At 44.8% G+C, this 21,901-nt stretch overlaps 1 protein-coding gene across 1 annotated transcript in view; it reads right to left on the bottom strand.

Moving 5' to 3' along the window:
* Nucleotides 1-21,901, bottom strand: part of STXBP3 (syntaxin binding protein 3) — a 189,742-nt gene that overhangs the window by 118,014 nt on the left and 49,827 nt on the right. The window contains exons 2-5 of the mRNA XM_086953899.1: nt 18,333-18,382; nt 18,153-18,234; nt 7,745-7,821; nt 1,118-1,196 (exon numbers count right to left, since the gene is read on the bottom strand). Of these exons, the coding sequence (XP_086810025.1) occupies nt 1,118-1,196; nt 7,745-7,821; nt 18,153-18,234; nt 18,333-18,382 (288 nt within the window). The remainder of the gene's footprint in view (nt 1-1,117; nt 1,197-7,744; nt 7,822-18,152; nt 18,235-18,332; nt 18,383-21,901) is intronic.

Genomic DNA, 21,901 nt, shown 5'->3' with positions numbered 1-21,901 from the left:
CTAATAGAAAAGCCAAGGAAGTGAGGCCACGGCATGAACCCCAAGTCAATAGAAGCCAACTCACTGAACACCAATAAAGGATAGCCGATTTTCACCATCGCCTGCTTTTAGACCAAAAGGGCTCCTGTACTGAGCACCTGTACACTGGTCTTGTGAAAACTCCCTGTAATATGCAAAATGATGCTCTTGCTGATCCATCCCCAAGTCACAATCACATTTCTAGAATCATTATTTCAATTTTCAGCCTTTGGATTCAGTTTGCTCTACCCTGGCCAAACCTGTCTGAGGCGGGTGATGAGAATAGGGCTTTTATAAGAGACTGAAATATGAAATCTAAGCATAATAGTGCTTGTTGTGTCTGTTATTACTTAGTAAACTGATTACAATTTTAAGTGTGTAATAGCAACAGTTGTTACTATCCATGCTTAGAAATAGCAGCGGTACCGTATGAAACACTACATAAAAAACAAGTTGCGAGTTTTTTAATTAATATTACATCTGTGGATGATACTGCTAGCAACCTTTGAAATGCATGAGAGCACACAGCCTCTCTGTGAGATGTAGTTATCGGCTACAAAGTGTTTACATCAATCCTGGCCAGGTCCTGGAGTCACCTTGCAAGGAACCAGTTATCCGTGACATTCTGGACACAGTCCTTTAACTGTTCAATTGATTAACATACTTATTTGGAAAACACTCCATAATCCGCAATCATGTGTAATCACCCACTGGGTTTGAAGAAGTCTTCATGACCACAATGCCTTCAAAAAGAATCCCTAATTGCATAATTGCAGGTGCCTAACATAACACAAAACTATATTGGTATAACAGCAACCTGCACAACTAAATGCATCTTTTTTACATTGGGGTTGAGAACATTTTGGCCAGTAAAAATCTTCCCAATTTAGGTTTTGAAATAAAAAATTAACCTTTTGTAACAAATGTAATGTCTGTGTGCTTGCTTCAAACACGGCAGTTAAGCGCAGGGAACTGGGCTATTACATTTTTTTATTTTTTTTTAAGTGAAACCAAATTAAAAAAATAACGACCAGAAGAAAAACTTTTAAAAGGAATGCACCAAAACAACATATAAATAAAGATTTAAACAAATACTTACAGTCAGAAAAGTAGACATACGCAGCATCATACTTGAAGGGAGCTTTCCCACTGAAGTCATTCACAAGCTCATCTACAGACTACAAGCAAATTTGCAATTTCAACATTTACACACTAAAAATAATGCACATTCTTGACAATTTATAAAATAACCAGAAATCATCATTTTCTTTTCTAGATGAGCATACAAAGGTTCTAGGTATGATCTATAAACTTTAAAGTCACAAACAACCAAAGTCAGCTAAGCTTTTCTGTTGCCTGAATTGCATGTTCTGATACCACAGCAACAACACACCGAAAAGGAAACCAGTTTAATTGTTAAAAGCATTTAGAAGCAATGTAAATGAAACTGAGATACAAATAGAAGTGGAAACCCCATAAGAAAAATGCACTCAATCTATGCCACCCTCCTGCAGCCCGCCTGGGCCTTTTAATTCATATTTTTGAGGTCCCCAGAGATCATGGCTACAGGAGAAGTTGAGGGGAATGGCAGCTTACTTGCTGCCGTCTTTAGTATTGCAAAAACAACAGTTGATGGACAGAATGTAGAACAATGTCCTACATTCACCCCGGTACAGAGATCTGGGCCTAAATCCATTGTTTTTTTGCACTCCACACCACCCCAGTTCAGACATGGCCATATGCAAATCAGCCTTGACCATGTGCCTCAAGGGAACAGTTCAGCCTGAACTGCCAAGCCATGTCTTTCCTGGACCGGAATCAAGCATCCTAGGACCGGTTTCTGGCTATCAGCCGTCTTCAGCCAGGATAGCTTGACTCCAGTGGTGTGGAGAGCATGGGACTCACGTCTGAGCATACCCGTCCCACTCGGGTGACAAATGCAAAAACAACAGTTGATGGACAGAATGCAGAACAATGTCATAATTGGTTCAGATGCTCCGTCCATCACCACCCCCTTTTGTATGTCTTTAGTATTGGTCCTCTCCTCATAACGTTAAGAGATATACCTGATATTTGGTACTGGCTTCATTCCAGCCTGACCAGTCCAAAATAGGAGGACAGTGGTGAGCAGATATCCATCACCGATCACAAGATGTTTCTAATTTGGCCAGGACATCATTATGCTGAGGTTTGGAAGTCTTGCTACGGATTGGTTGATATGACTAGCTGTTTTGACTTAGGTTTCGGCCATTCCCAACTTATTACTTCTACCCGGTCTTTAGAACAGATGTTGTATTATTGTCAGACAATAGGGAATTCGGCATGGTATGAACAGGAAAGATGGTATTCAAGGAACTGAGTTGAGCACTGCTTTACCACAAAATGTGAAGTATACCTATGGTCTGGAAAAAGGAGAAAGAGTGATAGTGAGTTTATAACTAATTCTTCTCTCCTGCTCTGGGAGCACTGGAGAATTAATTTAATTCTAGATGTACCCTGTGCTTCTCAACCCAGCTAGTTGCTAGATTCAAGGTGATTCAAGTCACCACATCAACTACTCTGACATAAACCTCTTTGTACCACTAAACCTTTACCAGGATGTCACTACTTCAATAGCCTATTCTTTGCACGGAGAAGTTCTTAATTCTGCTCCGTGTGTGCAACCTTAATGATTGCACTTATACTAACCAACCCACTTCCACTTTTACTCATGATAAAATCTTGTCCCACTTTTGCTTCCTGCACCTCTTCATTTTTCTATAACTTAATTTAATGCAGCAGGAGTCACTTGAATCTTTCTTTTTCTATTTCCCTCACGCCACCTCCTATTTCCATTATTGACATTTGTTTTTATTTATTTCTTCAGTAAGGAACTCAAACCGCACCTTTCCCACACTCAATATTTTTGTGATTTTTGTATACCTCCCTGTTCCCATTCCCTACTTATTTTCAAAAATGTCCTCTGTTTGCAACATTATTTTATTTTCTAACACATGATGCCAATGTCCTACTTATCCAAAACATTTCTGAATATCCCCTTTGTCTGGAGAAAAGAGTGAAACAGGGCAAAGATTTTGAGGTGAAAGAACGTTTGAGTGAAAGAATTTAAGTCAGTCAGTCATAAGCTTTTATTCGATATGCAAGATATCTTATAAGCACAAGTACAATACAACCATTTACAAAAGTACAAAACCATTACATAAGAAGTCAATATTAAGTCTCATTTAAAAAGATAAAAGGACATGAAATGCCCGGATTAATTTAGCTAAAAGAAGAATTAAACCGCTACTGACAATCTCTTGCAACGAATAAGCCAAAACTGCTTTAAAAATTTTGCTGTTCCACATACAATTGGGGGGGGTGTGTCCGTCAGGAGGATGCGCAAAGCTACTAGGTAGCTACGTGTACCCATGTTTCGGCAAAGAGGTTTAAGCCAAAAGCTCCTGGGCTTTGCATAGTCCGGGCATTCAAACAGGATATGCGTGATGGACTCTATCCTACTCGGACAACATGCACAGTTGGGGGACATATGTGCAGCTGATTTCCAGTTTGATACCACAGCCCCAAGCGGAAGCGAACCAACTCTAAATTTAAAAGAATTTAAGTGTGGAAATCAATAGTAACGTCAGAAAAATGTCAAATAAAGCAGTGGAAGAGCACTGGATAAAACCAACTTATTTGAGAAATAAGGCATGAAGGTGTTGTATATTGTGAGGTGCTGTAAAAGATATGTTTGGACACAGGAAAAATGTGGCAGAGTGTGTAGAACAGGTACTGACAGATAGAGCACATAAGGAGAGATGGAGCCGTGGAAAATGCATGGCAGAGGGAAAATGGTCAAAGAAATGGGCAGAGATAGTGGGCAATGACAGAGAGCAAGTGCACACAGAAATGATTCACTGAGATGCTAAGAGATGGGAAAAGGAAAAACAGAACGGGGAGATATGGGGCAGAATCAGAATAGAAACTGGGCATAAGGATACAATAAGGAACTATATCCCAGTACCCTTTTACTGAGAGGAAGTTGGTGGGCAACTAGGGCTGCCAGGTCTAGGGTGCATAGAGAAAGATGTGGCATGGAAAGGCAGATGAGAAAGATGAGCAGAGACACAAGGTACAAGGAACAATGGAGTAGAGTGAAATGTGGGACACAGACCCTGCTGGTACACACAAAGATGGGTCAGAGAGAATGAGAAATGTGGAACCTTCAAGAAGAACAGGGACTAATGGGCCAGAAAGAGAGAGCATGAGTACACATAGGAACTAAGCAAATAGTAACCGATGGGAGTAAAACTAGACAGAAAACTGTGGCATTTAAGAGACAGGACAAACAGATCAGTAACTAGTAAAACAGGGACAAGAACGTACAGAATGAGAGACGGAAGAGGCTTGTAGATGAGATGATGTTTGCAGACTGGACACCATGCATAGAGAAAGATATACACAGAGTAAAACATATCACAGGCAGAAGGGCACACAGAGGAGGATGGGACACGCAAAGTGATGGGCCACTTTAGGTCATAAAGGGCGTACAGAGACAAAGGGGCACAGTCACCTCTTCAACACACAAATATCGCTCTGAAGGAACATGCACATTCTAGCTGCAACAAATGAATATCACATGGCTTCAAGACGCGAAGCACAAAGGTAAACTTGATTTTTTTTTAATGCTGCTGTTAGGGAGCGGTGACACTTTCTGAATATAGGATTTCTAAAAGACTACAGTCTTTATGATTCACCCTTTATTGTCCTAGCAAAGAAGAGAACAACCACTGCCAAAGGGGAAAAAAATGGAAAAGAAAACACAAAAAGTATTTTAACAATGCAATTCCTTTAAACAGATCATTTTACTGAGAAATGTTAGCTTACTATTCTTGACGTATTATGGGAATGTATCCCTGCAGATGGACTGTTGCCTATTTTATATTCACTGTTTGAAACAGCCCAGAACTTGAAATTAGGTTATTTGTCAGTTTACTGGTACCTTTGGTAAGGCTGTAAAAATATATCAACAGTCTTTATACATTGAACAAGGCCCTGAGATTAGCTCAGCAGACCAGAGTATGATTCAGCTTGTGATGATGTGTAACATGTGTTTTGGTCATTTTCCTACCTAGATGGTTAGGTCTTGCTTGAGAAGTTGGTATATTGGGGTTGAGGCAAAAGGCTTTGCCAGTTGTGCTGGGTTCTCCTAGGATAATAAGCATGCAACTGCGTTGGTGGCTGGGAATGTGGAAATGCATGTGTGGTGTTTCTGGGCATGGAGTGCGCTTTTGTACCATGACAGCAGACTACCCGCTATCCATTCTACTGGATGTTAGTGCTTGGCCTGACATGTTTGGAAGTGTTGTTGGGAGCACATTATTAGACAGTGTAGTCCGCCTGAAATGTGCTCTGTTTCATGTTTTCTGTTTGAAGAGTGTGTTGTTTTCCGCCACTAGTAGAATTGTTCCTTACAGCTTGGAGGGAGGCGTTTGGGTTTCTCACATGCAGAAGATCCTACATAGCACAAATCTAACCGGAGAAGTAGAATTGGAATAGCATGAGCTTACATGAGAGTGAAATCACATCAGGGCCAGTAATGCAGATGGCAATATGAGCAGAAGATGTGTAACATCCTAGTGGCAGGAATTCTGCCTATTCTTGTTTGTTCATGGCAAAACTAATTGCTAAAATTACCAATAGAAACAATGAACGTTAGTAATATGAGCTTAACCCAGGATATTTTTTAAGGCAGGCATAGAGTCTACTGCTGTGCACATTTACACCAAAAAGTCAAGATAACAACTTAAAAGTACTCAAAGTCGGTGACCGGAGGAGAATATGTGCGACCTTTAAAGGCACATTTTCCCTTACTCCTGGTACGCCAAAAGAGATCAAATTTGAGCACAGAGGCATCACCAAAGCCTCTTTCATACCCTTAAATTTTAAACAAGTGAATTTAATTATGTTGCTCAAAGCATGTACATTAAGGCCTTCTTTGACTCAAAGTGTGCTGCTTGCTGGTTACATCTTGTTCATCTGCCATATTCAAGCTCTACACAGCTCTAAAATAACTTCCTGGTCACAAATCTTTGACAGTTACAACATAGCCTGAGATATCACGATTACCCCTGAACAGATTTACCTAATAATAGAAACCTGGAATGGCAAATGTGTCCTGAAAAGTGAAACTTCAGAGACCTGATCAAGATTGGGAGGAGGATCCGGGATCGAACAGCGAAGAGTCCATGTAGCTTAGCAACGTGTGGATGACAGTGCTGCTTAGGAATTATACAGGTGGATATACATTTTGACCTGTCTGTGATTAAATAAAGGGCTCCTATGGTTTAGACATTCCTAGGTTATGCTCCAAAGTTTTTGGTAGAATTACAAAAGATACCTCAGAGGAAGAGAAGAGGTTTCATCCAGAAGGGGGAATGGAAGAATTCCTGTTGAGCAAGCAAGAGGCCCTATGCCCATGCCCCACTGAGCTTGAGGTTGCTTCTTTCCATCCACTCCCAGACTAAGTCTAGGCCGTTGTAGATGTGTTCAAAATACAAAATGGCTGGCGACTGAGACTTGAATTCTGACCCCGACATCATCTGTGTAGGAGAGATCATGCGGTTGACCATTCAGAAAGGGATGGATTAATATTATTTTGCATTTCTAATTGCTCAGGGTGTGTCAGAGTCATTTGAGTTATGCTCCAGAAACACCAGAGGCAAACTGAAGTATCACAGTGGTGGACTGTGCTAAAAGTGGGGGCAGAATGTAAGTGAACAAGCATGGATATAGAATTAGTGACACCTGGGATAACAAGTTACTATATACTGCCATAAGTGTTGTTATTGTACCAAGCCAGAGACAGGAGCAGGGCTAGGATGGGGTCCAGTACAACCTCTTACTAGAAACCCTGAGGTCCTTGGGCCAAAGGAAGGGGGTATTTGCCACAGCTGGGTCAAGTAATGTGCGTTGGAGAAGGGAAGAATGCAGACTGCTAAAAAAAACTTTGGATAGAGATCACAAATGGAAAAGGCAGTTATTTTGCGTTATGTGTTGGTATTTTACTAATCAAAGGTCTAAACTGCCGCTCAGAACATATCTACAATGAAGTCCAAGTTAGTTTGTTTGTTTGTGTTAACACATTTAGTTACCCATTGGATGATATATAAAATGGTATTCTGAAATACCATGAAAAGAGAGGAAATACTGATAACATTTGGAAGTATATATTTCTGGAGGTTTATTCAACCAAAGTTCTGAGTGGATCTAGCAAATGTACTTTCTTGTATGCAATTGTAATTACGGGGCAGTAAATCCCTTACAGGATATCAACATAACTTTACACTTCCCCACGTCATGTAGCACATTCGTTCTAAGGACCTTCACAAGAAACCCAAAGGGCACTTTCCATTCGAAGTAAATGATATGGTTTACAGCATTAACGTAAGGATAATCATCGTAAAGAAATAGACTACATTATTAAATCTTGATATTTGTTACCAAACAAACAAGCACAACTGCAGGGATCTCTATCTGAATAGGCAGCATGCTCCTTTACCATAATACAAATGGATAACCCATCAGATGCTTTCAATTCAACTTTAACAACCAGCCCCACATGTTTTAGAGTTACTGAGAAGGATGTTCTGCAGTCCCATTTTATCACACTAGATAAGCTTTAGCCCATAGCATCCTGAAATGCATTATCTACAATATGCAATGTTTCATTATAAATACTTACCTTTTCAGTTGGAGTAATAAAATAAACTGCTTTCAGGTGTGGAACTGGTTCACGCTTTTTATATAAATCTTCCACAACTAAATAAAAAAATAGATTTTCTTTTATCATAGAGTACAGACTCTGGCATTTATGTGCATGATCAATATGTAGAATACGTGACAATAGAAATCAAATCCATTTATTTGGGGAGTCTCAAAGAGCATGGCAAATAACATAGCAATATCATATATTTCCAGAAAGATGAGAAGCTGTGTTGAAAGGTGGGGTAAAATCACATTGGCCCTAGCCATAAAGCAGATGCAGACGCAGAGATATACAAAATACAGCTTATTACAGAATGTGCAATTCCTAGTTTAAGTACAACTTGGGGGCCAAACGTAACTCTATTTTAAATTAAATATTTTTCAATAACCTAACTTCTAACCACCAACTTTTTCACGGACCTAACCTTGATTCAGTCTTAGAATGGAATGTTTGAAACTTGGGAGGCCAACCGCCTTAGCTGTATGTTCTATTAGGAAAGGCCATTTGCATACAATATATAATCAGAGTGTGCTTTGGAAATTTCTTCTGGTCTTTTCACTTCTATGTTCCTGTTTCAATGGCTTTCCTCTCTAGTCTTGAGTTTTCTCCAGCCCTGGTACATAGCTTCTTTAACATTATTTTGATTGGACTAGTGGTATCCTTCAGCTGTTGATATTGGGAACCTATTTTCTTTCCTTTGGGTTTGGGCAAGCCATGGGGTGCTTGTCCCCCTTAACAGTACGATGTGCAACATGGCTTACATGGAAAAAAGCACACGGCCGCAGTAAATGCTGGCTGAGTCATAGTGCTTTTTTTTAAATTTTAACTTTAAGCCATGTTGCACAGTAGCCCTCTCTGCTAAAAAACAATGACCAAGCCAACAGATCTTGCACAGGCAAAACCTAATGGCTTTGCCAATACCTGGTAATAATCTCTGGAGGTGTTACACTGATGTAGAGTCTACGATATAGGGGAACATCAGTGTACTGTAATCTGTGCTACTGAAGTACATAAAACCCTCAAAAATATGTGCCATCAAAAATGCCATGGCTGCCTGTTCGGCCCTCAGTTTTTACTCTTTAAAGCAGAAAATTGTGGCAATGACATGTCAACCGCCATAGGGGTCAGATTTGACGCCCTAAGTAGCGAGTTCTAGCTGGCTGTAGTATATGGATATGAGGGCAAGTATAGTCATGATTGAGCTCTGCTAAATTCTAGAGCACAGTGTGACTGAATGGCTTTCTTAGGCACCACCAGCCTCTATAAGAATTTCTCAAGCCAGGAGCGTGTTTTGGTGGTGCGGGCGAAAGGATTAGTGAAGAACCCATTGTCTTAAGCTGGGGGAGGCATAATTGCTTTTCCACTGAAAGAGAAAGAAATTAACTCCTTGTAGCTAATGGATTTCAGCAACCATTGAGAGGCAGATCAGGTGGCACTCACTCCAACAATGCCACATAGATAGAACGAGGCAAGGTTGTGGGCAAGCCCTGGGATATGTGCTCGATTTACTGCGCTTGATCCAGTGTGCTAATCATGAATGGAAACAGACATCCTGTGGCAATCCACCAGAAACTACAGTTATATAATACCCTTGTGAGCTGGGGACATTGGGAGACAGACAGGATGTTGGCACTGCTTCCATAAAATCCTCTGGCTTACTGGAGCTGAATGGCATCAGTGTGGGCCATGCCCCTATTGCGGTCTTTAGTACACGCTTCCATACTTCTTCGTGGAAACCAGCACTGGTAAGCAGTAGCGGAAGCAATTCTGATGTTACTCTGGAAGATGGTGGTAGACTCAAGTCACGATTTCCTCTGAACCACAGGGCTATTACACGATAGTTACATCCTCTGCGGTGCAAATGATGTGCCACAGAGAAGATAGTGCCTCACCATCTATGAAATTAAAACAGGTCTCATAAGATAATCGTCAACAGTTTGCCTAGAGAACATCATGAAATTGAAGTTTTACTGTGGTATATTTGAAGCCAAGATGTAAATCAGATTAAAACTAGATCGTTTTAGCGTAAACATTTTTTTAATTTGTGGAATATCTCTTTATTTTGTTTTGCATAAGGAAGCAAACACCACAATTCCCCACCCCCCTCCACATGTCGAGGACATGCAGAAAACATACACATTCCTTACTACTGTTAGCAGCCTACACTTAGCAGCCTAGCTTCTTGGCCGGATCCGGGCAGCAGTGTGTTTTATAATGTCGGTCCCTGGGTAGGAAGTACAGTTGAGAAAAGGTTTTCAGTGTTGAGCAGTGCCAACTAAGTAACAAGCATTTGCAATGCAATAGGTCTCGCCTTAGGAAAGTTGGAGCTAGTAGTATGGTAAATGACAATTTTTTTATTTATGTGTTTTTTTTTTAAATAACGTAATTAATAGCTTTGTCATTTACAATGCCAATAGTTATAACTTTCACAAATGTGACACCTATAGCATTGGTAATGCAACATGTTTTGTATTTACGTGACTTACATGTGTTGATATTACAAATAAAAATGGCTTTTATTTCTTTTTAATAATTAATACTTAAAAGTGATTCTAATTTATAATGGCAATAGCTTAAACTTTTGTAAATAACTTTTGTGAATATTATGTTCAGTGTATTTTATTGTGACGAAAATCCAAGAACAGAAGTGAAATATTAACATCTTTTTGTGACATTTGTAATAAAGCTTGAAACATTGAGAGAACATATTTGAACCAGTGATGCTGTGGTGGTGCTGAGTGATGCAGTGGTTGCGCTGAGTGATGCAGTGGTTGCGGGGAAAGTAAAGTGTGCCATACTGCGATATCTACAATAGTTAATTGTGGATGCGTTAACAATTGATGTGTGCACTGATGGCTGGTGGTGTGTGTGCCTGTAGAAATGGTGCACTGATGTCTGGTGGTGTGTGTGTGCGTGGTGGAAGTGTGCACTGACGGTTGGTGGTGTGTGTGCCTGGTGGAAGTGTGCACTGACGGCTGGTATTGTGTGTGCTTGGTGAAAGCGTGCACTGACAGCTGGTGGTGTGTGCCTGGCTAAAGCGTGCACTGACGGCTGGTGGTGTGTGTGTTGGTGAAAGCGTGCACTGACGGATGGTGGTGTGTGCCTGATGGAAGCGTGCAGTGACGGCTGGTGGTGTGTGCCTGGTGAAAGCGTGCACTGACGGCTGGTGGTGTGTGCCTGGTGAAAGCGTGCACTGACGGCTGGTGGTGTGTGTGTGTGTGTGCTTGATGAAAGCGTGCACTGACAGCTGGTGGTGTGTGCCTGGTGGAAGCGTGCACTGAAGGCTGGTTCTGTTTGTGCCCGGTGAAAGTGTGCACTGACGGCTGGTGGTGTGTGTGATTGTGCCAGGTGAAATCATGCACTGACGTCTGGTGGTGTGTGTGTGGTGGAAGCGTGCACTGACGGCTGGTAGTGTGTGTGCCTGGTGGAAGTGTGCACTGACGGCTGGTATTGAGTGTGCTTGGTGAAAGCGTGCACTGACAGCTGATGGTGTGTGCCTGGCTAAAGCGTGCACTGATGGCTGGTGGTGTGTGTGTTTGGTGAAAGCGTGCACTGACGGATGGTGGTGTGTGCCTGATGAAAGCGTGCAGTGACGGCTTGTGGTGTGTGCCTGGTGAAAGCGTGCACTGAAGGCTGGTGGTGTGTGTGCCTGGTGGAAAAGTGTGCACTGACATGTTTAGAAGTAAAGTGCACCATACTGCGATTGCTACAATAGTAAATTGGGGATGCGTTAACAATTGATGCGTGCACTGATGCCTGGTGGTGTGTGTGCCTGGTGGAAGTGTGCAATGCCAGCTGGTGGTGTGTGTGCTTGGTGGAAGAGTGCACTGATGGCTGGTGGTGTGTGTGCCTGGTGGAAGCGTGCACTGACGGCTGGTGGTGTGTGTGCCTGGTGCTCGCTTCAAGTGTGTGCTTTTAACGAGCCCCAAAGAAGACTCCGGGGGGAGGGTGGATTACAGGGCCTCAGCAAAATGCAATTCAAATGCACTTTATTAGTCATAGCAAGTCAACTGGGACAATTCCAAGAACACGCACTAGTCAATATTACAGATTTATGTATGCGATTTTATATAGCGCCTGCACTACCAGAGGCGTCAGAGCGCTCTACATTGGAGCGAGGAGTGCTACATGAGAAGGTTTAAAGTAACAAGGTAGTAAGGAACCACATTTATGGCTACTACGGTTATTCGAGGTGAGAGTTACATATTTACAGATTACAAATTCAGGTGGCATGTAGCCTGCCCCAAGGGGAGAACCACCATGACTGACAGACGCCCCTGCTAGGATGCTATTCAGCAACGGAACCCGAGATGAGTAGAGTTTGGGGTCAATTTGCGGCTAGGCGTAGAGTTTAGTGTGAACTTTACTTAATTTTAGCAAGGCTCGTCAGACTTCAGCCTAAGTGCTCCCAGCCCTCACGTTGATAAGAAAGCGGTGGAACTGGGAAATACAGAGATTTGCCCAGTGTCAGACACTTTAGGTGAAGGGAGGGGAGCGCCAGGATTAAGCGGCTGGTGCCCTGGCTCCAAACTTTGAAACTGCAGGGCACCGCACCATCTCTGGAAAGAGATGCGTTTGGAGCGAACCGCGCCCCCCCCCTCCCCCCCCCGTTCTTCTTAAATGTTTACTGATGATCCCCCGCTGAGGAGACTGGCATAAGGCCTGTCCCACCCAGTCGACCCGCCATGGGAAGTATGTTTATCAGGCAGTGTCTGCTCAGCGACCGGCACAGGAAGTTCACAGGAGGTGCGGAGGGCGCGGGCGAGCTTTGCCAAGATTCCCTGGAGACTGCCCGAGAAGGAGTGACTGTCAGTGGGCTTGGAGCACATTTGACATTAGGTTTGGGTGTGCTCCTGTTCCAGTATTTGAAATGGAAATACAGAAGTTTAGGTACTCACTGTCCCAGAATACCCGCGGGATACTGCGAAGTGACGGTAATATTCCCCTGCATCTCTGCTGAGAAGGGCAGGTGCTCCCCCTTCATAAGTAAAGTGCAGAAACTCTGTATCCAACTGTACCTGCCCATTTAAAGTGCACATCGGCTCCGAGCGGGAGCCGCTGCATGGGGTGCACCCCGTGCAAACCATGCAGACTTTGGTGCCCCCACCCCCTGACCGCAAAAATACACAGATCCTAAGCTATGAAGAGGAGCAGAGAATAGGACAACTGAAAGGGCAGATCTCGGGTAAAGACACCGCAGATATGCCCACAGGAGACAGACCTGAGGTCAGATGCACAGGACAGGGCAACTGCGGCGAGCCGACAGAGAAGGAAGGAGGGGAGCCACATTGGGCATGAGGGCACATACAACGGGAGTGATACAGCATGGTGGCGAGGGCACCCTCATGGTATAGGAAGAGGGCAGCATCAGGAGTTGCAACAAAAGCTGAAAGGGCACACAAATGGAAGCATAGAAATCCTGAGACAGACCAGGGGGCAGTTTCGGGTGAGGAAAGGGGCAGCCTTGGCCGCCACCCTGAAGTTTCTGCTGATACCATGTGCCGTGCCAGGGCGCCTGCTGCCAGAGAGCTCTCGAGTCACAGGTGAGGAGTTTGCCAAGTCCGCACACTGTTGCATGCACTGATAGGGAGGGGCTCACCCACGCCACGGGCCTCTACATGAACACTTTCACCCTTAAACTACCGATGCATCCTGTGCCCTTGCACTCCTTAGCTTGGCAGAGACACAGTTAGCACTGCAGGGGCACTGTTGGCAGTACAGGGGTAGACGACGTCCCATGTCACCGGTTCTCTGCTGCAACAGAGCATCAACCAAAATCACAACAAGGGGGCTGCCCGCTCCCCAGCACCCAGATCTGTCCCATCCGCAGCTCTCCTTACCTGTGTAAGTCTAGCCTTCCCGCACCGCAGTCACAAGTCACAAGCAAAGTCCCGAGGATGGCAGCGAGCGCCCGTGCCATGGCTGCTGCCGGACTGGCGGCGGCGGGAGGCGCCCCTGCACCCCGTTGTTCCAGCCGCGCGTCCGCCCGATGCTCCTGCTCCCTTCCGGCTGCCCGCGTGCCCCCCACCTCCCAAACTCCTTGCTCCGCCAGCAACTCTTTGCCCGCGCGCCCGTCTCGCGCTCCATCAGCCTCCAAGCTCAGGCGGCCGCGCCGCTGACGTCAGCCGCGCGCGAGCTCTTCTACCACACCGGGCCACTAGAGGGCGCATGACTGCAAGAACTGCTGAAGGCTGGGCGAGCTCCCGCTGGGTGCAGAGCGCGCGCAGCTCTAACTGTACAGGAGGCGCAGCGTTAGGGAGCCCGGGGGCTTCGTCAGTGTTACAGGGGTGTCGGAACGCCCGGCACTCCACATCAACAACTACCAGACCCGGCACTCCACATCAACAACTACCAGACGCGTTGACGCCTGCCCCTTGAAAGCAAAACTCACTATGAAGCAAGCGCCCGGCCCACGGTAAACCAGAAGGAGGCGTGCTTGCGACAGGCTGGGGAGCACGCGCACATGTTCCAGGCAGCGAGGGAGGCGTGGCGAGCACCATGGATCTCCAGACACATTGACGCCTGCACTTTGAAAGAAATGAAACAAAGTGAAACTGACTAAAGGAAGCGCACGGCCCATTAGATGCAGTCAAGGCGCGCTCACGAGGTCAAATCTCCAAAGGAGAAGCTCGTGACAGCCTGACTACAGCAGAAAAAGCTCGTAACAGTCTGATGTCCACACCATTCCCAGAAAAGTGGCAACATAAGTTGTCTCGCATAGACAGCAAAAGCTTCGCTTTTGCTTTCGTCTAGGCGAGACCTAAAAAAAGGATTCCTTGAGGTAGGTGTATTTTTCATTAGATCCCAAACACAGTTCATATGCTTCTAATCCTTAACGCTGTCATGCCGCATTTGTACTTCTCCTGCTTCTGACCAATTGACCGAGGTAAACTACAGGCTTCACATTAAGATATGAGAAACAAAACACAAACTGAGCTCCTCTGTAGCTCCAGGATAGTCTCTACATACAGCAGCAGAAAAACAGGATCCAGCGCTTCTTAAGTGTGGGCTGCATGATGTTTCATGCATTTCTAAGGAAGAGTATATTCGCAGTTTACAATAAACAAGCATTGAAAATGCAATCGGTCTCGCCTTTGATTAAGTTAAAGCCATTTGCTTTGCTAATAGTATTGTATAGCAAAGCAAGTAGCTTTAACTTAATAAAAGGCGAGACCTATTGCATTTTCAATGCTGGTTTTCCAAATCTATTGGATTACATGCACATATCTTTGATAAAGTGTCACTAAAAGAGTCACACCTTTTACTTAAATGTCACAAACGCACAGACTAAAATGATGAAAGTGTCACCTATCAGCAAACTGAAAACTTTACAGCCATGTCACTCTTTAGAGTACATGTTTGCTCCTGAGAAGTACCAGTGCTCTCCGATTAAATGTATGGTCGGAGTAGTGAGAAGTGCTGGTACTCTTCTTCTCCCCCCAAAAAAAAGGGCAAATACTCAGTAACGGACAGTACTTGTATATTTAGAGCACTGATTATAGTGCTACGAGGCTGTAGCCTGCGACCGGAAGCACTATGAATATACATTGTTTTAAAATTATATTACATACAGTGTAGGATAGGATGGCACAAACCATGAAGAAATAAACTGTTCATTATTATTAGGCAAGTATTGAGCTTCTATTTTAGGGGTCTCGAGTCTGTGTCATGTCGGTTAGTGCAGTTCCATTTCTGGTGCTTTGCAGCATGTTTTAAGATCTTCTTAGAGTTTATATTTGCTCAAATGGGTGTAATTTCTGATATTAATATGTTTCCCTCGTCTTAATTCCCTGACTTTTGCTCGCGAGAAAGTGTCACTCAGTCGTTGAATGTCACTTGTAATTACTCTAAAATTATAAAACTATCACACATAAGCAATCAGAAACTTTGGCAGCTATGTATAAAATTGTGTGATGTAGCGACGGCAGCAGTGTAGTTTTAAACCCTGAAATATCCTACATGTTTTTGTTAACAACATTTCGGCAATTATATCACACTCGTAATAGCCACCTAGCAATCCTTTGTCTATTTAAAAAAAAAAACGGTATTTCGAACATTTTAAAGGAAAAATCAGTATGCCCTATCTCTAGGCCGTATTATAGCTCTGGGACCTACTGTGCAACTAAATGAAAAGAGCGACAATAATACAATTGTCTACGCCTTGTCTCACGACAGGAGTAGTCGCAGCCTATAATGGGATCGAAGCCCTATCCTTCAAGATGGTCGCCGTCTTGACAACGTGTACCAGTCGCTTTTTTACGTCTCTTAACGAGAGGCTATTTATTACATGTCTGCAAACTCAAAACACGGAAGAAAACGATGACAGTACACAGTGTGTGAAGCGTAAATAAGAAAGGGGCTCCCTCTGGGTAAGGGTATGCAACATACGGTCCCACCACACACATAGGGGCTTTATTAGGATGGCTGGCAGCCCTAACAGAGAACGGGACCGTCCGCCATAATGGCGGGGGTCCCGTAAAGGGAATTAGGATATGCCCGCCACTGTGACGGGCACGTCCTCCATGTTTTGCATTGTGGCAGGCGGTGCACTCTGCACCGCCCGCCACAATGCAAAAAACTTGCGAACGCATTTGCAGGTGCAAAGCGGCAGACACCGCGCGGTGCCTGCTGCTTTGCATATGCAAATGTGGGGGGGTACCATAGGTACCCCCCCTGTCCTCCCCCTAAACCGGCATCACCTAGGGTGCAGCCGCAGCAAACACTGCCTGTCTTTCCGTGGCGGCATTGCCGCCGCGGAAAGGCACCTATATGTGCCCATTGTAATATGGCTGGCGGTGTCCATTGGTAAAGCGGCGGGCGGTCTTTCTGTCCGCCGCACTCCCCCGCCATCCTAATACAGCGGGGGGGGAATCCAGGCATAGGTGTCGGGCGGATTGCCTCCGCCAGGCCGGCGGTGGCTACCGCCAGCCTGGCGGAGGCAATCCGCCCGACATCATAATGGACCCCATAGTATTAAGGAGTTTATGCACAAACCTACTCAACAGCATCACTTTGTTACATACTGTGTCACTTCTGGAGTTGAAATGCTGAAACACGAAGACGCCAAACTCGAACCCGGAGACCACGGCGCTGGTGGTCTCCCCTTCCGTCATTTTCAGCGGCTATGGAAGACCTTGGTGCTCTGCCTGTTCATCCTGGTAAGGTTTCCCACGTGCTACTATCTTTCGGGGTCCCCCGGGTGACTGTGGATGAGGTGCGCTGGCATTCGCATGTTGCACCAGTCCTGGTAGGGGCGGGCAAGTCAGAGCAGCAGGGAGGCGCCTGCCAGACAAATAGCAGCAGAAGCGCTCACCAGGACGCTTGCAATACGGAAGGCTACCAAATTGCCTTTTCTCTGGGGGAGTGAGCTAAATTACATTAAATACCACGTGTGTAGACTCCGCTTACATGAACTGCTGAGGATCATTTTGCGTTGACACGAAGTCCAGCCTTATTTTTAAGTCTGGCTTTGTTTTGATAAAAAAAAAAATACATAGTATGCTTATATACAGGGACTTTTGATCTGCAGGCTTCATGAGTTGATCTGTTAAATTGTTTAAATTTTGCTTCCTCAATTAGAGCATAGGGCAGTGGGTCATTCTATTTTAGCCATTGGCTTTCTTTCCATACAGTAACTCCACGAAGTCCGTGTGCATTGTTCACATCCGCCAATAGCACAGCGATGGCAAATGCTTCACCCTGTGAGCAAGACCTGCCTGATGGGAATAGGGGGCAATGCATATCTCCCACCCCACTCTCTCTCTGGTCTCGGCGATGGGCGATGGGGTGGGTGGGGGGAGGGGGGGTTTAAGGGGAGAAATAAAAAGCGTGTCAGCCATTGTTGAAGGCAAACGCTTAATACGACAAAAAAAGTGCTTAGCGGCTATTTGAGAGACTGTCTCCCGCCGCAAGTAAAGGATCAAATCCCGGTGGGCGGGGCCAAAAGAGGACAGGGTGGCAAGCCTCAGTGTAATGATTGCCTCCGGTGCAATCATTACACTGTGTTTTGCCTAATCTATGACGGAAAACAACGCACACCAATGAAAATTGGAGGCAGAGCCGCGAGACGACTTCTGGAATAGTATCGATTCTAAGAAGCCCTCGTATGACGAGAGCAGAGCATGCGCTGCTTTCGCCAGGCCGAGACCTAAAAAATCGTCAGTCAAGAATTTGCTTAACTATTCTCCTAAATTTCACTTTTTTTAGTTACCATACTAACAATACATTAGGTACTTTAATTACTATAGAAAACTACCTTGATTTTCTGGCACGGCACGGAGGCCAATATTATGCATATCTCTTTAACTGCCAACTCACAGCAGTAACCTACAAAACAATGAAATAGAACTTAGAATAGTAAGACCAATTTGTTTGTTATATTTACCCGTAATTCCCTCTGTTAAAAGGTCAGACATCTTGCAGCATGATGACAGCAACTTTGTGGTAAAGGGGTCCAAAAGCATGATCTAAAAGAAAAGGAGGATGTTCACTACACATACCTTAAAGTATTTAATCTGTAATCTACCCCATTCACAAATGGGAAAAAAAATGTAAAAGGCTGTACCTTCCATTCTTCTTCTTTTCTGCAATCATCAAGTACCATTTTTTTTATTTCTGTAAAAACAAATAATTACATTTAAACCAGGACTACAATGGAGACTATGTATTCATTAGATGACATCTTAGTGTGAGGAAGCTGAAAGGCATTTATAACAACCAGCAGAGGCACAAATGTATATATGACTTTTTGACAAAGACCGTGCTGTCGAAACGCGTCAAGTCATTAAATACAACTCCAAATATTGAAATCCTGAATGCGACTCTTCTTGCGTTCTGGCAGCGCGATATGCGATTATATATATCCATACTAATATAATAAAGAGAGAGCCCAAACCTTTGAGGCGGGTAATCTCAGGAACCACAGCACCAATCACAACGCCCAATACAGCGTTGGAAAGGGCAGTTGCAGCAGAAGGACATATGCTATGCAGACACCCACCATATACATTTAAAAGGTAAAATAACCGTGCCAGCAAAGTAGTCCCTTGTGAGCGTGTCTGCGTTGTGCTGTGGGCGTGTGCTGGGGGCATGATAAACGCTGGGGGCGTGTGGTACGTTCCGCCCTTCATGCCATGTCTCATATCGTGTGCTAATCCCACCCTTCTCCCTTTAAATACCCCTGCACCCCATAATCATAACCCACCCTTACTCCTTAAAATACCCCAACACCCTTAAACACTAACCCATCTTAACCCTATAAATATACCCTGTACCCCAAAACCCAATCCTATCCCTAAACCCTAAAAATACCCCTGTACCCCAAAACCCAAACCTAGCCCTGAACCCTATAAATACCCCTGTACCTCAAAACCCAAACCTACCCCTGAACCCTAAAAATACCCTTGTACCCCAAAACCCAAACCTAGCCCTGGACCCTAAAAATACCACTGTACCCCAAAACCCAAACCTACCCCTGAACCCTAAAATACTCCTGTACCCCAAAACCCAAACCTAGCCCTGAACCCTTACAATACCCCTGTGCCCCAAAACCCAAACCTACCCCTGAACCCTAAAAATACCCCTGTGCCCCAAAACCCAAACTTACCCCTGAAACCTAAAATACCACTGTACCCCAAAACCCAAACCTAGCCCTGAACCCTATAAATACCCCTGTACCCCAAGACCCATACCTATCCCTAAACTCTAAAACTACCCCTGTACCCCATAACGCAAATCTATTTCTGAACCCTTAAAATACCCAAACACCCCAAAACATATACTTCAGTACCCCAAAACATATACCCCTATACCCATACTTACCTTATCCAAACATTTAAAAAAACATGATTTTACCATTCATGCATTTACAATGAATTTCGTTGTAAATGTATGCTTGGTAAAAGCATTTAAAATGTAATGCCATGCGTTATAATGGCATTGCGGAGTTATGGTACTTTTGTAATGAAAGTATGCGGAGTGATGGTATGCAGAAAGAAAGTTGCGGAATATTGGGTGTTTACCCTCCCCCGGAAGTACATTGGTGGCACGGCGGCCCACATCTCCAGTAACATACTCATATTTTTTCAGCACCCATTTGAAAAATGCACAGGTCTCTCTCATTGATGGCCAGCACCGACATACACTTTTAGACACAACTCCGGCCACAAGTTCTAGAATTGCGAACTTTAGAGCTGGGGAGCTGCGTTCGAATCTCGGCATCAGCTCAACATCCTGTAATTCCAGGCAAATCGCTTTGTCTCCCCGTGCCTACCACAAATGAATGTGTTCTTCTGTGATGTAAATTGTGCTCATGCCATGTTGTCGAGTTCGAGCTATATAATATTGCAAGGAAAAATAAAGTAGGGAAACTTCACACACTACTGAAAGCGCACTCTTGTAAATGTAAATTGATACTTGTATAGCGCACTACTCGCCCGCAAGGGTCTCAAGGCGATTGTACGAATACCGCTGTGGAACCCATCCTGGCTTTCCCTGTGAGGCGTCCACTCCTGGGCACCCCCAAGGTGGAGGCCAGGCATCCTTAGCGTTGTGGGGGCCGTTGTGGGGATTAAGCAAGCTATTGCCCAGAGTTGCAGAGTGGGACTCCATGATTGGAATAGGCACTGAGGTGAGAATTATCAGGTCAGTGGAATTTTGAGCCCAAGACCCGCCGAGGCGGGGAATTGAACCCTGGTCCCGGGCCAGACCTCTGCATCTTAAGTGCATCAGCAGTGCACTGTGAATCGGAGCGTTTCACAGGCCTGTCACAGATAAGAAATGCTATCAAAACGAAATCCTACAAAACAATATAGTACTGGCCGGCAGCAATTCATACCCGGACAACGTCGGGATGGGATTGGGATGGATATGGATATGGATATGGATATATATATATATATATATATATATATATATATATTTTTTTTTTTTGTTTCAGCAAGTGAGCCCCTGCGCTCTGAGAGGGAACACTGCGCGCTGCCCACCATCCGGTTTTCTTGCCTGTGTCCTGCTCGCATTCCTTAACTTCTCAGCTTTTTTATCTGATTCCGACGCGTTTGAAGGCAATCCGCCCCTTAATCATGGAACTGACACGGAGGAAGCTGATGTATTCGCCCCAATTTCCTGTTCGCCTTTCATTGCTGCAGGATGCACCCAAGAGGGCGTGGCATGCCGAGGCATGCTGGTCATTGTAGTCTGTAATTGCGGCGAATTCACTGTAAAACCCTAAGTGGGCTCAGTTCCTCTGTGGATTTGTTCATATGTAAAATCCTTAAGTAGGCGAAGTCCAGGTTTGCGTGCAGTTTGTTAATGACGGCAGTGCGCACTCAGGAAAGTGGAACAAGTTTCCATTCCGGACCTCTTCTCGCCCAGGCTGTTGTTGGTCTTAGGCAGAAGTGGATCCCCTCTCCACGGCCAAGGGTAGCCGTGTGGAATGTTTTGTTTCAGCAAGTGAGCACCTGCGCTCTGAGAGGGAACACTGCGCTGCCCACCATCCGGTTTTCTTGCCTGTGTCCTGCTCGCATTCCTTAGCAGGGGCTCACTTGCTGAAACAAAATTAACAAACTGCACGCAAACCTGGACACAGGCAAGAAAACCGGATGGTGGGCAGCGCGCAGTGTTCCCTCTCAGAGCGCAGGGGCTCACTTTCTGAAACAAAACATTCCACACGGCTACCCTTGGCCGTGGAGAGGGGAACCACTTCTGCCTAAGACCAACAACAGCCTGGGCGAGAAGAGCTCCGAAATGGAAACTTGTTCCACTTTCCTGAGTGCGCACTGCCGTCATTAACAAACTGCACGCAAACCTGGACTTCGCCTACTTAAGGATTTTACATATGAACAAATCCACAGAGGAACTGAGCCCACTTAGGGTTTTACAGTGAATTCGCCGCAATTACAGACTACAATGACCAGCATGCCACGCCCTCTTGGGTGCATCCTGCAGCAATGAAAGGCGAACAGGAAATTGGGGCGAATACATCAGCTTCCTCCGTGTCAGTTCTATGATTAAGGGGCGGATTGCCTTGAAACGCGTCGGAATCAGATAAAAAAGCTGAGAAGTTAAGGAATGCGAGCAGGACACAGGCAAGAAAACCGGATGGTGGGCAGCGCGCAGTGTTCCCTCTCAGAGCGC

This window comes from Lissotriton vulgaris, chromosome 1_1, assembly GCF_964263255.1.
Source record: "Lissotriton vulgaris chromosome 1_1, aLisVul1.2, whole genome shotgun sequence".
In the NCBI taxonomy this organism is placed as follows: Eukaryota; Metazoa; Chordata; class Amphibia; order Caudata; family Salamandridae; genus Lissotriton; species Lissotriton vulgaris.
Note: the sequence above shows the minus strand (reverse complement) of the source record. Positions and strands in the feature narration are given on the sequence as shown.